The sequence below is a fragment of the Lytechinus pictus genome, chromosome 10, assembly GCF_037042905.1.
Source record: "Lytechinus pictus isolate F3 Inbred chromosome 10, Lp3.0, whole genome shotgun sequence".
NCBI classification, from domain to species: domain Eukaryota; kingdom Metazoa; phylum Echinodermata; class Echinoidea; order Temnopleuroida; family Toxopneustidae; genus Lytechinus; species Lytechinus pictus.
In genome coordinates, this window is record NC_087254.1 from 34,356,718 (window position 1) to 34,376,022 (window position 19,305).

Below are 19,305 nucleotides of genomic sequence, written 5' to 3' on the forward strand. Positions count from 1 at the left end.
ATTTTTTTTTTTAAATCATCTAGCATTACCTCGTTTGTACATCACATTTCCTATTGCTATTAATCTATTGAAAATTCTAAATTCAGGGTTTAGTCTAAATAGTGGCATTCCCACATAATAGTACCATGAAATTCATGATGATATCTAATGGATATTCATGGCCCTTTATCCCCTTCTATTTGCAATCATCAAGTGCAAATTATTTCTTCTCTTTGCAGAGTTCAATATGTAGTTATTTTATTGTCAATATATGAGGAAGCATGATAACACAACGAGAGAGTATTTTTATAATAATAATAATAATAATAATAATAATGATAATAATTTGAAACCTTTATCACATAGCATACATATTTATGCACAATGAACATTGTACATCATATAAAATACAGGAAATGTAATTGATGGATACATAAAATTTGAACAAATTGATGGAAAAGAAAAAATACACATTTTTTTCATGTTTGATGAAAATAATCTGATTTTGTCAACACCATACCTATTTGACAGCGGTTACCCAGGTACCCACTGCGACACACACACGTGAAGCCATTTATGCCATCCACACAAACTCCTTTCCCGCTACAGGTCTCATCCAGGCAGTCATTGATATCTTCAAGGGAAAGATAAATTCAGGAATCATAATTTTATCTCCTATCAAAATTTTCTAAAATTGTAGAATTCTTTTCAGGGTGAAAGATAAAGGTAACACAATCAACTCCAATGACACAGTCAACTCCCATGGGTGAACTCCTGTGGGTGTTAATTTACAATATAAACTATGTATTAACAAACAACTGTTGTTTATCACTCTAGTTGATCATTTATAAGACAATTCTACTAATTTTGTGACCATGTAGCCTAATCAATTCAATAGGACATATCATAATCATCGAAAAATGATCAAGACATTGGTAATTTTCATTCTAAAAAGTATAATGGAGTATATATATAGTTATAGTCAATGGGGATGATTTAAGGTGCCAAAGTTATTCCGGATTCTACGATGTATATTATGTTAAACGACAGTGATTAGGATAATATAGATGACCCGTAGCCTACTGGGGCCTGTTGCATAAAATATTTACCCGAGAAAACTCTGGTAAAAACTGAAAACTAAGGTTAGTCTGATTTCTGCCACTGACTTTAACAAGGGGCAAAAACTCCAGTAAAAACAACCTGAGATTTCTCAGGTAAAAAGTTTTATGCAACGGGCCCCTGGAACAAAACAGTCCTTTACAAAGTCAATACGAGAGAATTCATACTAGTTAAAGGGTGAGCAAACTGATAAATACTGTGTTCGATTTCTTTTTAACTCTGTGTTACAAACAGCTAGTTTTGAAATATACCTCTTGGGACAATTATCAATAAAAGTTCAAGTATATAGCCTATGATTTTATTGGTATAGAACAACAAAATGTCGTAAAGAAAAGTATTTGCTTTGCTACTTGGTAACATAGTTTTTGAGGTATGAGTGTATCGAGTAATGAATGTATGTAATGAATTGATATGTATTATAGGCCCTCTAGTGGGCCTATAGTACAAGGTTACACAACTCAGAATGTTGCATCATGGGTTAGTAACCTGGACAGAGTTGAGTAATTCAGGACTTTGAGGTGGTGCTATACATAGCTGCTGGTTCGTGTTGGCTTTAAAAGGTTAAAACAGACTTACTTTCTGAGCAGTACTCCCCTTGGAATCCGACCGGACAGTCACAGGAATAGGTGCCATTCTCAACCATACAGGCAGCACCATTTTGACAGGGATTTGCATTGACGCAATCAGTAGTATCTGTTGAATTTATCATAAAATTTAAGATTCAAGGTTCCATGACTGCAGGCACACAAAGATTTTGAGCTTTAAATGGCTTTCAAATACACACACAAAAGAGGGAAACTACAATTTGTATCTTGATAATAGAAAAATGAAATGATTGAAATATAAATTCTTCCTCTCACAAATCCAATCATGTATTCTCACAAAAACTGCATGTGTAAAGACATACTTGGGCAGTGGAATAGAATAATCGACATTAATTCCATAGACCCAGTTTCTTTTAATCCCACTTCACATAACAAATTGCTCAAGCTTTGATAATGCCAGAGCATTACATCTTTCCATATGAATTTGAAAATCGACACAAATCTGTAGGTCACACATGATAGACAATCAAACATACATATTCATATGGAATTGCCAATTTATGCCATAGGAAAATGTAACTACAATTATTGTGTATTAAAAAGGTGAGTTAACATAATGGTAAATATATCATCTGATATTAAAAAAAAATTCTGTGCCGCTACATGCCACTCATTGAAACTGATAAATTAGCATTTCGTAAATTTCATTGATCGATTAACAGGCACAGTTCTACAAGCATTGTTGGACTGAAGTAAATTATACTTTATTCATAATACATACATATATAATATCTTGCATATTACCTTGAATATCACACTGGGTACCCATGTAACCCTCATTACAGGTACACAGATAGTTATCATTCACAGTAGAGCATGCACCAAAATCACAAGGGTTGAAGCGACATTTGTCAGTATCTATCATTGGAGAGAGAGAGGTAAAGAATAGAAATAGAGAAGTGATATATAATTTTACTTTTATTTCAAGGACAGTCAAAAAATCATTTGTCATTTTGTATAATAAGCAAGATTAGTGTCATAAAAAAAATTTATTAAAAAACAATTTTGACAAAAACTGTCAGTTGATGTAAACATGCATTGCATCATTTGCCTAGCTATCATGCATCGATTTTTGCCATAGGAACAGTTGCTAACTAGTGTCTCTCAGTGAATCAAAATCAATGGTTTTGGTGAAATTGTTAGAGAATTACAACTTTTCAGAGCTGACAACCGTCACAAAATGGAGACAATACCCCCATGTTAAAATTGCTCTGATCAATCAAAACTACATGAAGAAAACAACTCGAACAACTAGAATGCATATTTTTAATAAATGTGTGTTTTTCTTTTATAGATATACTTTATACTAACTGCATGCATATTTGTCTTGTCAATTATAGTGTGGTTTCCAAAGAGATGATATGCAAATCTCCTGTCTTGGACTGATGGCATTGATGGAATTCTACAATTAAGGTCGACCATGTTAATTGGTCAAAGAACAGCTGGAAGATGAGGAAGGGCCCTGGGAATTATTTTTTTGAGTGGGGGTGCTGATGTAAAATTTGACAAGCAAGAAAAAAAAGTTTCACTTCAAAATGTTTTAAATGAAGGTTATTTTGGTCACGAGAAATTTGACAAGCAAGAAAAAAAATAAATGTTTCACTACAAAATATTTTGGCTTCATTTCCCCACTTTTTAACATCTACCAGAATTCCAGGGGTGCTGCCAACGGGGAATAATACATGCAGCACCCCCAAGGAAAATCTTGGGGTGCTTCAGCATCCCCGCTTCCCAGAGCCATGGGTCAAAGACTAAGTAACCAACTGCAATGGTTCGCTTTCTTTAAGTCATAGTTTCTAAAGTCACGATCATCATACACACAATGAATATCCAATTGGCTTACCATTTTGGCAGTATTCTCCCCCATAGCCTTCTTCACACGAGCACTTGTAGGTTCCACGGTTGTAGGAACAGTCTCCTCCATTCTCACATAGGTTTACACTGCAGGCGGCAGAAGGTGGAGCTAAGCAAGTTGAACAAAGAATAGTGAATTCTCGTTAAGGGTTAAGACTTTGTTGCACTGACATGAGAAGAAGAAACGTCATATTAATTGAAAGTGGATCTTGGGTACTATAAGGGCTTCCCCTTCACAACCTACTTTGCTTGCTGCAATGTGTCACAAAAATCACCCGATGTGAGCAACAGGCGACTGTTTCATGAATACCTTTGTCTGAGATTTTCAATGATAGTTGTTATAAGCTGCAAAAAATCCTTGCATCTGATTGGCTAAGAGCAAATTAGTCAGTGGAAATCAATGACAAAGCTTTCCATGAAATACTCCCAAGATCATTGTTTTAAACTGTTAAAGGTAACCCTCACAGAACATGACTTCATGGCAAGTTGGGTTATGTCATTTAGAAATATATGATTTAAATATTTTACATATCTAGGCCCTTATTTGAAAAGAAAGGTCTGCAGATAGACATCAAACCATGTACTTCATACCTCAAATCCCTACTGGCATCTAAAGCAACATTCAATTTTTTATAAAGTGATTACACCTGTTCTCAAAGTAATGATTCAATTTGAAAATTAGTCAAACAAACTTAGCTCTTTCTATGTCTAGTACACTAAGGAGAATTTTATCAAAATGTACTTTCAGTTAGGCCTATATGAAAAAGCCACTTGAATTCTTATGATAAGCCTCTGTAAGTGTATTGTATTTTGTATGTCAAATTATGTTTGTCATTGTCGTATGAATGACCAAGGTTAGCATTCTAAAACTGCTGTTTAAAAACGATGCATACCTATTTCACAGTTGCGTCCAGAGTAACAGGACAGACAGGCACATGCATAGGCATTGATAAGATTGAAGCATTCTCCACCATTTTGGCATGGATTCTGTGCACATTCATCAATGTCTGCCAAAAACAAATCAGAAAGGAAATTGTCAGTGTCAGGAGTCTATAGAGCGAAGAAAGGTATGGACTTGCCTAAAAACATGGATAGGATCCTGCTCAGATACTTTGTGCGTCAATCCACAAGCATTTTAAAGAAATAAATATTCCTTCCGGGGCACCCGTAACAAACAGCTTAGTGATCGTGTGACTGATTTACATGATTGATCACACACAATAGATTATATAAAACTAATCATGGAAATCAGCTCCATGATTAATCGAATCGTAAAGTTTCATATTATGGGGCACAGGTGCCAATTTACTTCATCTGGGTCAAGTGCAGCACAATATGGATGAATTTCTTGGAGAAGGAAATTATCTTTTAACTAAATGAAAGTGAACTGAAAGTAGTGTGTGTGTGGGCATGCGAGGGGGGTCCCCAACAAACAGAATATTGCTGTTCCTTCTCCTATTAAAGAAATTAATATTTCTCTATTCTATTCCTACTGCATGGCTAAAAATGTGTCGGAGTCTATTCAAACAAAAGACTTTGTGGGAGTAAAATAACTTTTAAAATAAAATTGGTTAGAGTTGGAAAACAGTGATAATTACCGTCAGTGCAGTTCTTTCCAGTGAAACCGGCCGGACATAGGCATGTGTAATCCTCCCCAACATTCATACATTCAGCACCATTGGTACAGGGATTCAATCCACATTTGTTTCTCACTAAAAATTAGAAACAAAGACAATGAAAGTAGGATCAGAAAAATATTCATGGACTACAATAAAACACAACTTTTGCATAATTAAACAAGTTAAGATACAGTATAATTAAAAAAAATCATTTCAAGGAGTAGAGATCCCCTCATACCTCACAAAAATGAAATTCCATCAGAAATCAAGTTGATTAATGCAGAGTTTGAATGTGAAGTTGAATAGAAGACGTTTACATTCATCTGATAGTTTTATGTTGTTGAACTATTATTTCATGTGGTATAACATTAAAAAAACAGTTGTTAGATAAAGAAAAAAGCTGAATTTTTAATTGGCAAAAAAAAATAGTTTGGGCCTTGAAGATAAAGGGTAATAGAAATGACTTTGTTGGAAGACGAATAATTTAGCTACCTGCTGTCAAACTTTGAAACTCAACTAATTACAAGATTTAAGAGATTTTCCACGACCATTTTTAAGACCAAACATGCATGTGTTGACCTAAAACTTCAAATAAAAACTATAAATTAGATTGAATTTTCAAGTAGCTCTTTGATGATCAATATTGAAAATATATTACATACAAGTTTAATATCTAAGTTTCATAATTATATCAAAAGAGTTCTAATCACTCAAAGAAGAATTATGTGGAATTTGAGGTTGGCAGCCACAATTTATAAGGTCAAGTATTTATTCAGATCTTAATCCATTGCATGAAACCAAATTAAGTGAGACTATCAAAGGCAAAATATGTTCCGTAGTTCATGCCCCTATGGAATACTCTATATGCTGTGATGAACATCGGAACATGTAAATTACCTGAAGGAAGCTCGCAGTTTTGTCCTGTCCACAAGTTGTTGCATTCACAGCGGAAATTAATCTTTCCAACATTAGAACAGACTCCTTCATTGATGCAGGGCCTGGCATCGCAAGGTGTTATGACTAAAATACATTATAAGTGACATAAGAAATATAATGACGTAACTTTAATGTTTGAAAAATACCATATGAAATGTAGGACATTGTATGCTTTTACTATTATGCCAATATATCTAACATAAGAGCTACAAAACTGAACAAAAGCATTTCAGTATTCTGAAAGCTGAAAAACAGTATTTTGATGAAGAGATTGATATTTTCAGAGAAATACCATAGAACCTATACAAATGAAGCTTTAGAAATTAGTATTTTGCATGAAGCAATCAATATTCTTCATTTTCTTCAGTACTTATTAATGAAAAACTGTACTATTTGGTAGTTCTGTAACATGAATCATAAAAGAATCTAAGAAGTATCATGTTTTTCACATGTAAATAAGAATATTTTGTCCAATGATATGAAGAATGAAGTTTTGAGTGTTAGTCACCTCGGTATGCACTGTCACGGAATTCCACCGAGAAGCCCCGATCTGTTTTTTCACTGTCAGTTTGGAAACGGATCCAGATTGTATTGACTCCCTGCAATGAGTTTTGGCCCGGCTTGACAGGGCCAGAGAAACCCATTCGCTGACTGCCAATATTAGGGTCAGGCCCAACTCCAACCTGTTTTCGATCATAAAAGACATTGTCTCAATGGCAAATAAGAATGTCATTTTTCTATTACCAGAGTTTCTAATTATTATTATCGACTGCTAAGTAATTATGAATGATTGCTAGTAACATTGATAGTTTTAAGGTTTGCAGAGGGACATGGTATATTATTTAAATCTTATCAAATAAGATGATTGAATGGTTGACCTGGCATCAGAAACAGGCCATTCGATGACCCCTGCTTTATCAATCTTTATTTGGTGATATTTTCACCCACGTGTTGACCATTATGGCTTTTTAATATTACATGTCTTCAGAATCTAATGTGGAGTATGCCTGAGTTTCTGAGATGGTTCGAGGGTAACATTGAAATGACTAATCGCTACATAAATCCACAATCTTTTATACCGCAAGCTACCCATGTGCAAATCTTGTAGCTATGTGTGGAGCTTACACGTATGCATATCTACGTTCTGTATACAGACACAGTAAATGTACCAGTAACCTATAACTTTTCCCACAATTATTCTCAATAAAAATGATTAAATTCCTTGATTTGTCGCGATATGTTTAATTTAATGCACTGTCATGTTTCAATACCTATTTTTGTTCCCATCCTATTTTCATTCTATTAAGAAGTGGACAGACAATTCAGTCACTCGATTAGCCTACTACTATGTATGCATGATTGATGGCAAAAGGTGTATTGATTCTTACAATGAAGTTGTCATATCTGTTCTCTGTTATGAAATCCTTGAAGTCAATGTTGACGTCACGGCCATTGATACCCGTAATAAACCATAGGCAGTTCTCCCCATTGCCATAATTGGACGGGTAGTTAGGCGAGTTGATAATGACCTTCCCTCCAACTCCAAGCGTATAGTTTACTCTGCACCCAATGGCTAGAAAAGAAAGAAAACAATATACGTTCACATCACACTACAGCTTCAATATACATACATACATACATAAAAAACAAAACAAGTGAGTTATTTTACGTTTAAACTTTTGATTTCATCTAGTAAATTAACCATTCTCAAATCCATATTAGCAATAATATGTGAGATTTTAAAGGATTTATTTTAGTTTCCATGCCGAATTTGTCCACAATCGTAACTTATAATCAGTACCGTAGTTTCTCTCCATGGATAAAAAAAAATCTGATTGCTTTTATCTCTGATTATTCATGAGACATTTTATTACAGAATTTAATCTTATGATTATTATCATGACCATGTTTGTATGGTTTTTATTATGTAAATTGTAAACAATCCAGCCACTTCCTGGAAATACAATAATTTGAAATAAGCCATGAATAATAATAATAGCAATAATAACAATAATGATAATAATAATAATAATGATAATACATATACATGTACATGCATACATTAGAAATACATACTTAAATGGGAAAGGTACTGTAATTTGAGAAAAGTTAATCATGTGCTAGCTGTGAAAGGCTCATTGCTTTTCATTTCAGATACTCACATATCTCACAGTGTACTCCTGTCCATCCTTGTGAGCAAGTACATGTGTATGAATTGATACCATCGTTACAGATGCCATTATTCAAGCAAGGAGATGAGGAACATTCATCGATATCTAGGAAAGGAAAGACAAGAATAAAAGTTATCATAAATATTTGTTCCAAACATGAGCATTACTTCAACACGTGTACTGATATACAAATAAATATTGCTGAAAACGATATACATCAAAGATCAGTTATTGGTCAATGGCTATTACTCTGTTAACGTATATCGTTCAGTTGTAAAGTTATAAGTGTACAGACAGCAGTATGGATACACTCCAAGGTCTCCCCAAGCGACTTGAAAGCTGGGGTTATTTGATGTAATATGTAACATCATTAAAACAATAGTAAGAAGTCTTACCTATTTCACAATGAGAGCCACTGAACCTCAGGACACAATTACAATCATATTATACCATTCATACAAATCCTACCTATTTCATGAGTGCCAGCTACATGTAATCCCGGGGCACAATTACAATGACAATTAATGCAACTAAACCTTACCTATTTCACAATGAGTGCCAGTGAAGCCCGGGGCACAAGTACAATCATAACCATGAACTTGGGCACGGTTGATGCATTCTCCTCCATTGATACATGGGTTACTGGCACACTCATCCTCATCTGAAATCAAAACCAGATTGAAGTGTTAGTTTATATCTTGAGTTTTATACTCAAAGATGCAGGGCTGAGCAACGTATTCATTCCAAAAGAATTAGCTATTTTTTAAAAACAAATCTATGAAGTTCATGCATCTTTAGTTCAGAGCTTTTGTTCAAATGTAATCTTATTGGTATTAGTTATCCTTAAATATAAATAAATCAACTTGAGACATGTCAAATAATAATAATATTGTATTTTAGGCCTTAATATCAAGATCTCTAAGCGTTTTACATTATCAGTTTCAAAAATTATTAAATTACAATTATTCTAAATTCTACATTATTATGCTAACATTAACATGACAAGGTATCATACTATTAAAATCAAACTACACTACATTATTCCACTACATCAATTACAACAACGAAAACTACAGCAATGAGAATAGGTATCAAGTCTTACTGTCAATATGGAAATAAGCATAGAGGAAGACTATTCACAGATGACATACTATAAATGTCTCACAAATATTAATATAGCAACTATAAAGGAAATTATTTTCTTATCCCAGCGAAAGGCAACATAAGGCAAATCTGAATAATGAATACTGTTAGTGTGGAAAAAGCCCTTAGAACAGATTAGCACTCCTCAAAATTAAGCTTAAAGTTCAATGTATGTGACTGTCATGAATATGTTTTAACGTTCATCTTTTCTCGTATGATCATTTATTCTATTATCATGTCTCAGTCTCTGTATGATAATTATTTGTTTATTGTTTAGCAGGGGACCTGAAGTGTGTAGATTACTAGTATGTAGATATGATTCACGATACATACTTTGAATCTATCCCCCCAAAACTTGACTTATTCATAACATATGAAAATTACACTCATGCATATAATCAAACTTCTTTTAATTAATTTTCTGAAAGGTCATTAATCTTGCTTTGGCTGTATTGTAAAGTAATAATTCTGATATTAAACATTTTAGTACATCTTTTCAGATTTTGAATACAAGGCAAATATACATGTATCTAAAGAACATTAATGCAGGCATTGGGTTATAGAAAATGATAATACATAGAAAGGGAAGATCAAATTGGCACAAATTCAAACTTAAGTGGTGTATCTTGAAAAAAAATAGTGGGGGAGAGTTTGTTGTTGTTGCATATTCTTCAGTAAGAGGTTGAAGGATCAGAAAATGGAAAGGTCTACTTTTTTACATAGGACTAAAGGAATTCAAAAACATACTTATTTCACAGTTGTTTCCTGAATACCCTTGAGGACATGCACACATGTATCCGCTGATCAAGTCCAAACAGATTCCACCATTCAAGCATGTGTTTTCAGTGCAGTCATTGATGTTAATACTACAGGTGGTCCCGCCGAACCCAGGGAGACATGTACAACGGAAGCCATTGATTTCGTCCGTGCAGCTCCCTCCATTTACGCAAGGGTTGGAGCTACATTCATCAAAGTCTACGAAGAAATGACGTTGAAAAAAAGCCCGATATTGTAATCATGATACATTTTACATTAAAGACAAAAAGTATTGACTTCCTGCGCGCAAGCGACTCTGTTAATAAAACAGTTGGGGCTACATTCATCAAAGTTTACTACCAATTGATTACAAAAGATGTGAAAAATTTAGTATAATCAGGATAAAGTATATATATATATGTTATAGAAACCAAGGTGTTGATTTCATCTGTTCAGGTTCCTTCTAGTAATACAAGCTTTGTGGCTTCATTCATTAAATTCTACAAGTCTACACATTACAAATATATGATATCGGAATCAGGATAATTAAATATTCTGATGGCAACGGATGAATATCTGACAGATCCTAGATCCTTATATGGTAACAGAAGAGGATACAACATTTATTCCAGTATCTTACCTATCTCACATAGATCTCCTACATAACCTGCCCGACAAGCACACCTGAAAGATAGGCCGTTTGGATTGACAAAGCACAAACCACCGTTGCGACATGGCTGGCTTTCACACTCATCAATCTCTGTAATTGGAAGGAAAATGTGCATATGAATATTTACAACAATTATACGCATCAATGATGGAATAGAAGAAAAAAATGTTCAATATATCACCCCATAAGAAACAAACCCTACAATTCTATAGCATCATGACAACACACAGGATGTACTGCAAAATATGGTGGAATAGTTTAATTTACTCTCTGATGACAACACCAATAATGTTGATAAAATCATTAATGTTCGGAGTGCAGTTTCTTAAAATCAAATATTTTTCAGTTTATTAATAAGAACTTAATTCTGGAACACATTCGTGATCCAATACAAGTGGAATATCTCTTCAAGTCTTGCTTGCATAATGCAATTAATGTAGCAACAGTGCTGGCGTTATAATTCTATAAAAATAGGTATATGAGAGAAAGCATGTTAACATAATTTGTTTTCATTTATTTACTTATTTGTCACATTGACTTTTTTTTATGGGGAGCTCTTTACAATGGGATCTGTAGAAAGACAGAACAATCTTCTGTCTCTATCAATGAAAGGAAAGTACATTACCTGTTTCACAAATCACTCCCGTGTATCCTGTTGGGCAAGTACAAGTAAACATATTTTGCAAATTGTTGCAATTTCCCCCATTCCTGCATGGATTACTTGCACACTCATCCACATCTGAAAAGAAGCAGACAAAATAGAAAATAAATGAAATTAAGTAATTTTGAAGGGTATTCATTTCTATAGTAATCTAAAACATCACTTGAATTGATGAAGATGTTGCATGAAGTTTAACCTCGACATATGTAGACAATTTAGTGTACAGATAAAAAAAACCTTTACTTGTTACATTGCATAATTGAATAAAATTGAAGTTAATGTAATGTGTATAATCCATAATTTATTTACATTAAGCAAACTATATCTGGATAATATTGATACCAAAAAAAAATCTGTGACAGCACATAAACAATAGAGCAGTTAGAACAAAACAACTAGTTAAATTCTATTCAGCAAAACCTAACTTACCTGGGCTATTATTCAAGTTTAAAGTCGGGGGGGGGGGGGGCGGATCATGCGGCCATGACAAAAAAATTGCAAGAAGAGAAAGACTGACATAATCTCCGCCGTTGCACACGTGAATTGCATGACATTCAAATATTTTTAATATGAATTAATTATGCTAATTTATCCATGAAATCGTACTTTTTGCTCTAATTCACTAAATAAAGCTCCTCGAAAGCTAATTTGTGGTGAAAATATTAATTATGGCAATCCTAGCAACTTCCAGTATCAAGATGAATTAATTTGTGACATCATATGCGAACAGCTTCCTATGTGTAGTGAATTTAAGATATCAATAAAATGTAATTTTCTCAAGAAATTGAAAATGCGATTTATTGTACCTTCAGTATATGATCAGACAAATTATTCATCACCCGCTCCTGGAAAAAAATTATTTAGTCATCATGAACTGATGAAGCATTGAAAATGGAAATTTATGCATTTTATATTACATAACATATGGAGCAGCTGCTTGTATATGGCGTCACAAATCAAATACTGAGAGATTCTAATAACTTTCTTAAACTTTGATGAATTTTCCTCATACCTTCACCAATATTTTTTGATATATTTCTGGTATTTTTACAACAAACTGTGAACGAACTTCTACATTACTGTTTCCTTACCCTGGCCACATAGGTCTCCTGTCCATCCCGGTGCACAACTACACCTGAAGCTATTCACACCGTCAATACACGTACCCCCATTCAAGCATTGGTTGATAGCACAGTCATCAATGTCTGAAACACAATAGTTATCATAGCATGAGAAACACCATCAATGTTGTTATGTTTTAATATCAATATAATTTTACTTTATTAAGAAAAAGACTGTAGAAAAAAGAATGTGAAGAATACAAATTGAAAGAAAAGAAATCGTGAGGTGAAGAATCGAATTAAATTTCATTTAGTTCAATATTTATCTTATTTATACTCTACATGTATACAGTTTAACAATCTTCTTCATTTTATTTTTGTTCAATGATGTTGATATTACTTTTTGTTCATTTTCTATATATGATAGCAAGTGTTTAGGGGATAGGTAAATTAAATTTAACTCGACTGTGAGTATGATTTGATCAACAGTACACGATTTGACGAAATCACATGTTTTGCTATAGCAGCTTTCAAGAATTGATATTTTATATGTGCTCTACTTTGTTAACTGAATATGAAAAAAATACATTTATGTTAAGTTTTATGCAGCTCTTTTGATTGGAATTTGCACATTCTATTGGCTTTGTGATTTGTACTTTGTTTTACAGAACATATTTCATCTTATACACCCCATAATCTTCCATTTCATAACATTTACAGACCATTTTCTTTGAAGAATTATTTTTGGTATATATTTGAATAAGGTTTGCATCAGAATATGAAGATGGTCATGATTCTTAAATTGAACAATAATTGCATGCATATTATAGCATTAGCCATTTAATAACATAAAACCTGAGAATTCATTTTCTTAGAATTAATTCTTACTTGTGCTGCATAATACCCCGGTCCAGCCTGCATCGCATACACATCTGAAAGCGTTGACTTCATCAACACAGATGCCTCTAACACACGGATTGCTAGAGCAGTAACGAATCGCTGAATAAAAAAAAAATGATATTTCAAAAATTGATGAATACGATTGCTCAAAAATTGATCGATTGCACTTAATAAATAGGCATTCACATGTTCACATCCAGTTTTGTTGCTTGAATAAAATTAGCATTAAAGTTGAAGATTAAAGATAGAATGAATCACCCTTGTATAAAGAAATAGATTGATGATGCCACATTAAATTATGCTCACGATTTCCTTGAATGTTACTATATTTATAAATATAAAAGAGGCGATGATGTAATTAGAAAAATATTGTTGATGAAGTTTGAGAACAAAACATTTGCAATTATCTGGCTGGCTTGAGTTGGCTAGTGGAAATGTAGAGCAGGAGAGAAGACTCGACGTTTCAGGCAGGTTGACTGTCTGGTTGACAGGTTGACTGTCTGATTGACAGGTTGGCTGTCTGATTGACAGGTTGGCTGTCTGATTGACAGGTTGGCTGTCCACAGGTTAACATATATTCTTTGTTGCTATGTCGAACAAGCCTCTGATAAGCTTTCGGGTTGTCAAAAACCAACCTTTGCATTAAATAATTCAAACTTTATGCAAACCTTTAAAGTTTAAAGGTATGCTGGAAATTTGAATATACAGTGTATTATGAAAACCGACTGGGTTTGACAGAAGTGCAATCGAAAGCCGTTGGAAACATGCTTGTGTGATGTAAAGGAACTGCCCATAACCCTTTTAGTATCAATACATTTAAATAAATGCGGAATTCTTTTGGATCTGAGGTGGCCTCAAACCTTTGGCCTGTACTGTATTTGATTTTAAAGCTGTTTGCTTTTATCGTGCGCGCATTAATGCGCACCTCTGTGCGTCTCAATATATAGGTGTGTTTTTCAAGAAGATAATGCGCCTGCCAACTGCCATTTAAGACAATACACAATGAACTTTTACCACCAACAAGACAAACAGCGCAATACACTTTCAGTATGTACAGTATATAGTTGCATACTCCAGATGATAACAGTTTTCTTTGTGAGTCTTTAGATCAAAACTGTTTAGCTGAGAGTCCGCTGGAGAGTCCAGTGAAAAGTAGAAAACCAGCTTGTCTTATTCTTCTTCTGGAAGAAGTATAGCCACCATCTAGAGGCGTCTGGTGTATTGTTTGACAAATCTACCAGTAATCAAGTGATTCATTTTCACCAATTGCACAGCGCCATTCCGGAATAGAGTGGATGATAATAAATACTAATACTCACGTGTCTCACAGTGCACACCAGTGTAACCGCTGGCACAGGTGCATGTATAGAAGTTTATCCTGTCATTGCAGAACCCTGCATTCAGGCAAGGATTGCTCTGGCATTCATCAACCTCTGTCAATGGAAGAAAATTGTCACTCAATGAAGAATTTACAAATTTTCCTCGAGTTAAATGACTACAGCATTTCATTGCTTTTTAATAACAAAAATAACAAAATTGACATCTAAATCTGTGTTTATCAACTAAGTTAAATAGAAATAGATGTCATATATTCATAATTTCATTAGTCAGATAAGTCTAGAAATGCTGCATTTTCAGTTACATTTGAATACAAAGGAACTTCGGCATGTAAATCTCCCTCATTATTTGGAAAACATTTTATTTTATTCTTGTACGGATAAATCTAATAAACATCTACCAGCTTTGCAAAATAAATGATCCGTCTTATGGTTTATGTACTTAATGAATACCTTTTCAATAATGATTTTACCATTATTTCATATGTACAGTAGAAACCGACCCTTATATGGAATATTAATCCTGATAATAAGTAGGTTTTAATAAAAAACAGAAAAAACAGAGAAAGGTGTTGGTAATGGTTTGATGAAAATCTGCCAAAGAATAATGGAGTAATGAAATTTTTTAACTTTTATTTTTACAGGTCAAAGACAAGTTGTGTCATATAAATTCTCCCAAATTTAGGTTTCTCACAAATATTAGATTTATGCCTTGGAAGTATCATCTGACACAAAAGTTAATATCCCCTTCTCTAAGTAAGATATTTTTATTGCTCATATTGCATTAAAATGAATTAATGATAAATAGGGAAGCTGCTTGCATATGACGTCTCAAATTAAAAAACTCTTATTCTTTGGCGGATTTTCAAAAAAAAAATCACCAATATTTTCTATATTTTTTATTAAAATTAAGATATCACCACGAAGAACATCCCCTTTAAGAATTTTAATTGTATAGGGACTGCTGGGACAGTATCCACCTTGGTTGTTTGCAATTCTCCATATCCTTTTTACTATCCTTTCCTAACTTAAACTTACCGATTTGACAGTTGGTGCCAGTGTATGCTGGTGTGCATGTACACATGTATCCATTCTGGGAGTTTATGCAAGACCCACTGTTTAAGCAAGGCGATGATGCACACTCGTCAATATCTATAATCACATGGAGAGTAAAAAGAGATTACGAAATGTATACTAGTATTAAAATGAGAACAGTGTCTGTCTCTGCATTCAGAAATTTTGAATTGGATCATTTCCAATAGAGCAGTTTATTTATCTATGACTGCTCATTCGGGCAAATGTTACCCCGTTGACTAGTGAATTCTGTGATTCCCATAGACTTTGTACAGGGATCATCTGATTCGAGTAGACAAGGGGTTAATTACCTGTTCTCTCTGGAAATGCTCAGAATTGTATATTTATATGAAAATACTTTTCCAACACTTGAATTTATGGAAATAAAACTGGACCTGACCTGCTATTGTTGTCGTTCTGCTTAACTTACATGAAATATTTTGGGGATCACCCAAGATTGTACAAAATGTGATGCATGAAGCAAAATACTTTACTTGTGTCACTTGCTTTATGTATTATCATTCCCAGACAGTTAGTTCCAATCCTTGGGAAAACATTAATCTACATCGACCCTTCTCTACCTAGATTTGGTACCATGTACTCCAATGCATGTATGCTTTTCCAAGGTTTGTTAAAACAGGGTACAATGAGCTGAAACAAAGCTCAAAATTATTCAGTTTGTACAAACACTCTTAAGCATATGCAGATGGAGATTTTTTAAAAAAGTTTTTTAGGCATAAAGTTACCATCATAATTAATATGATGATAAGTAGCACATATTTACCAAATAATAAACCATAATAAAATTATTTGTAGAAAGTTTTTACATCAAACTAATCAAATATAGATTTTAAGACAATCCCACTGACATGAAACTGTAAGATGACTGCCTGCCATAGCAACACTCAAATAAGGGTAAACTGGGGCCTGTTTCATAAAATTTGTTATGAAAATCAATTTGAAAAAAATAATTGAAAGCTGCTGAAATACATGTATCTGATTGGCTGATAGTAAATTTGTTATAACAATTGTGCATTTGTTACTATAACAAGTCTTTTAGAAATGGGACACTGGTATTCCAAATATCGAACATCACTTATTATAAAGTGAGAGAGAAGAATAGCTTCTCTCTATATATGCTCTAGCTGAATGGTACAAGCACAAATTGGAATGCTCTGGAGAGCAATCTATTGTTAACTCATGGTTTCATTCTATATCCAAATGGAGGTATTCATTTTTAAACATGGTATTATAAGCTATCCATGAGGCACTGTTGCTACTTTGCAAGCACTTGATATAACTGATAAACCAACCCCTTTCCCATTCAGGACATTGGCTAACTATGATCTTGTCTGGTGTTTGCACAGTCACACAGATCTCTACAATGTGAACAAGCCTATATACCTATTTCACATCTGGTTCCTGTCCATCCTGCAGCACAAATGCAAGTATATTGATTCAGACCATCCTGGCATCTAGCTCCATTTAAACAAGGGTTGCTGCCGCATTCATTGATATCTGAAAAAATAAGAACACTTATAAATTAGAAAAAAATTACCAACAGCATAGCAGGTTTTATCATTGACATTTCTGGGTGGGGGGGGGGGGGGTGGAAGGGGGTAGGATAGCTGTCTAAGGTAATGAAAGGATTGATGTGCTTGATAGCTTGAATGAAATCGGTGTATTATGGCCAGCAATTTCTATAACTGTTATTACATTTTCTCAAAGTTAATCGAGAAAATATTACAATGAAATAATAATTCCTGAGATTACCTATTTCACAATTGAATCCAGTCCAGCCGGGCAGACATTGACAAGAGTAGCTGTTGATTCCATCAGTACAGGCGCCTCCATTCTTGCATGGTCCGCTAGAACATTCATCAATTTCTGTGTAGAGATATAAATATTGTTTCAATAAAAGGGCACTGTCAAAGTACTTTGTTAAAATATCGACCCTGCAAGTCAGGCATCTTGGTATTTCATATCATTCTCTCAATGCATAGTAATTTCAAAAGGGAATTAAGTATTAAAAACAGAATATACTTTTATCAGTGTTTATTTCAAGTATTGGGTGTTTCATGCAAGTTCATGTACGTAAGATTTATTCAACCCATTGACCCCCAAATGGGAGTATAACAGTTTTAACAAAATCATACAATATGAATTAAAAAAAATAATGAATTCAACAAGGACATACTATCAATATCACAAATCAACATTGACCATTATTAACTGTATCAGAAATCAGGAAAACTTTAATACATTGTATATTATTGCCTGCTTATCACTTTGATCAAATGGTTGGTCAATAAGTCTCCAATTTATTATTCACAGTCCCAATTTTATTGCCCGCTCAGGAAAGTCAGTGAGAAAATGCGTGGAAATGTGGTTTTTCTTTCGGGGAAGATATTGCCCTCATCTAACGACTCAGGCAAATATAAATCTATTGCAGGCAATATATTTAAAGTTCCCCTCAGGCCTGTCAATATTATCTTACTTGATGAATAGCATCAATCATCTGAGAAAGGAATATTCATCGAGGTTCTCAATGAATAGAATCAATTATTTCAAAATCGATAAAATAATAATAAAAGACCACCACTACCACTACTACTACTACTAGTACTACTACTATTACTAATACTGGGTTCATTCAAATGCAGTAGCTATATCAATTCAAATGTTCTGCTGTGCTTAATACTTGTTTTTTTATCATACCCTGCTGTAGCTGAGCCGCCATATAGGTGCTATAGCTTTCAAGGACTAAATTCAACCGGCTACCCATTCACTCACCTCGGTCAAGTGCAGCAAAATGTGGATTAATATTAATGTCTTGCAGAAAAAAGTACGCCACAGCTGGGATTTGAAGCCAGGACCCTCGGTTTCAGAGTTTGGAGACTAATCCACTGTGCAACAACGCTCACAACACTATAAATTTATTATTAAATTCACCAATGTTGCAACATTCTTGATGAATAGGATCAAATTTAAAAATAATTTTTACTCACGCATTTCACATCTTTGTCCAGTCCAACCGGGATCACAGTAACAAGTAAATGCATATACACCATCTTCGCATTCACCGTTCACACATGGGTTGCTTTCGCATTCATCTAGTTCTGTTCGGACATGGAAAAATGTATTCAAAATAAATAATAATAACAATAAGATGCAACATTTATATACACGTAGCGCTTAATGCAATGCTCTCATTTAAGTGCTGTATTCTATTGCCCCTGCCATAACACGGCTACCCAAATAAGATGCTGGAGCATTCAAGGAATTTCTTTCTAGCGCGAACCCGTTTCCTACACCTAGGTATATAGAAAGTGGCAAATGTAGATAAACGCCTTACCAAATGATATGTGGGATTTGAGCCCCCAAAAGGTCAGAGACTTATCCACTCCGCCTCAACAACTC

The 19,305-nt window shown here is 34.0% G+C and overlaps 1 protein-coding gene across 1 annotated transcript in view; it reads right to left on the reverse strand.

The window, feature by feature from the left end:
* Positions 1 to 19,305, reverse strand: part of LOC129270540 (uncharacterized) — a 95,206-nt gene that overhangs the window by 8,010 nt on the left and 67,891 nt on the right. Inside the window, exons 37-57 of the mRNA XM_064105923.1 lie at positions 18,894 to 19,004; positions 17,659 to 17,772; positions 17,290 to 17,403; positions 15,850 to 15,963; positions 14,794 to 14,907; positions 13,463 to 13,573; positions 12,605 to 12,718; positions 11,478 to 11,591; positions 10,823 to 10,942; positions 10,174 to 10,401; positions 8,825 to 8,944; positions 8,275 to 8,388; positions 7,501 to 7,685; positions 6,621 to 6,795; positions 6,074 to 6,196; positions 5,156 to 5,269; positions 4,451 to 4,564; positions 3,547 to 3,666; positions 2,448 to 2,561; positions 1,675 to 1,791; positions 500 to 613 (exon numbers count right to left, since the gene is read on the reverse strand). Of these exons, the coding sequence (XP_063961993.1) occupies positions 500 to 613; positions 1,675 to 1,791; positions 2,448 to 2,561; positions 3,547 to 3,666; positions 4,451 to 4,564; positions 5,156 to 5,269; positions 6,074 to 6,196; positions 6,621 to 6,795; positions 7,501 to 7,685; positions 8,275 to 8,388; positions 8,825 to 8,944; positions 10,174 to 10,401; positions 10,823 to 10,942; positions 11,478 to 11,591; positions 12,605 to 12,718; positions 13,463 to 13,573; positions 14,794 to 14,907; positions 15,850 to 15,963; positions 17,290 to 17,403; positions 17,659 to 17,772; positions 18,894 to 19,004 (2,664 nt within the window). The remainder of the gene's footprint in view (positions 1 to 499; positions 614 to 1,674; positions 1,792 to 2,447; positions 2,562 to 3,546; positions 3,667 to 4,450; positions 4,565 to 5,155; positions 5,270 to 6,073; positions 6,197 to 6,620; positions 6,796 to 7,500; positions 7,686 to 8,274; positions 8,389 to 8,824; positions 8,945 to 10,173; positions 10,402 to 10,822; positions 10,943 to 11,477; positions 11,592 to 12,604; positions 12,719 to 13,462; positions 13,574 to 14,793; positions 14,908 to 15,849; positions 15,964 to 17,289; positions 17,404 to 17,658; positions 17,773 to 18,893; positions 19,005 to 19,305) is intronic.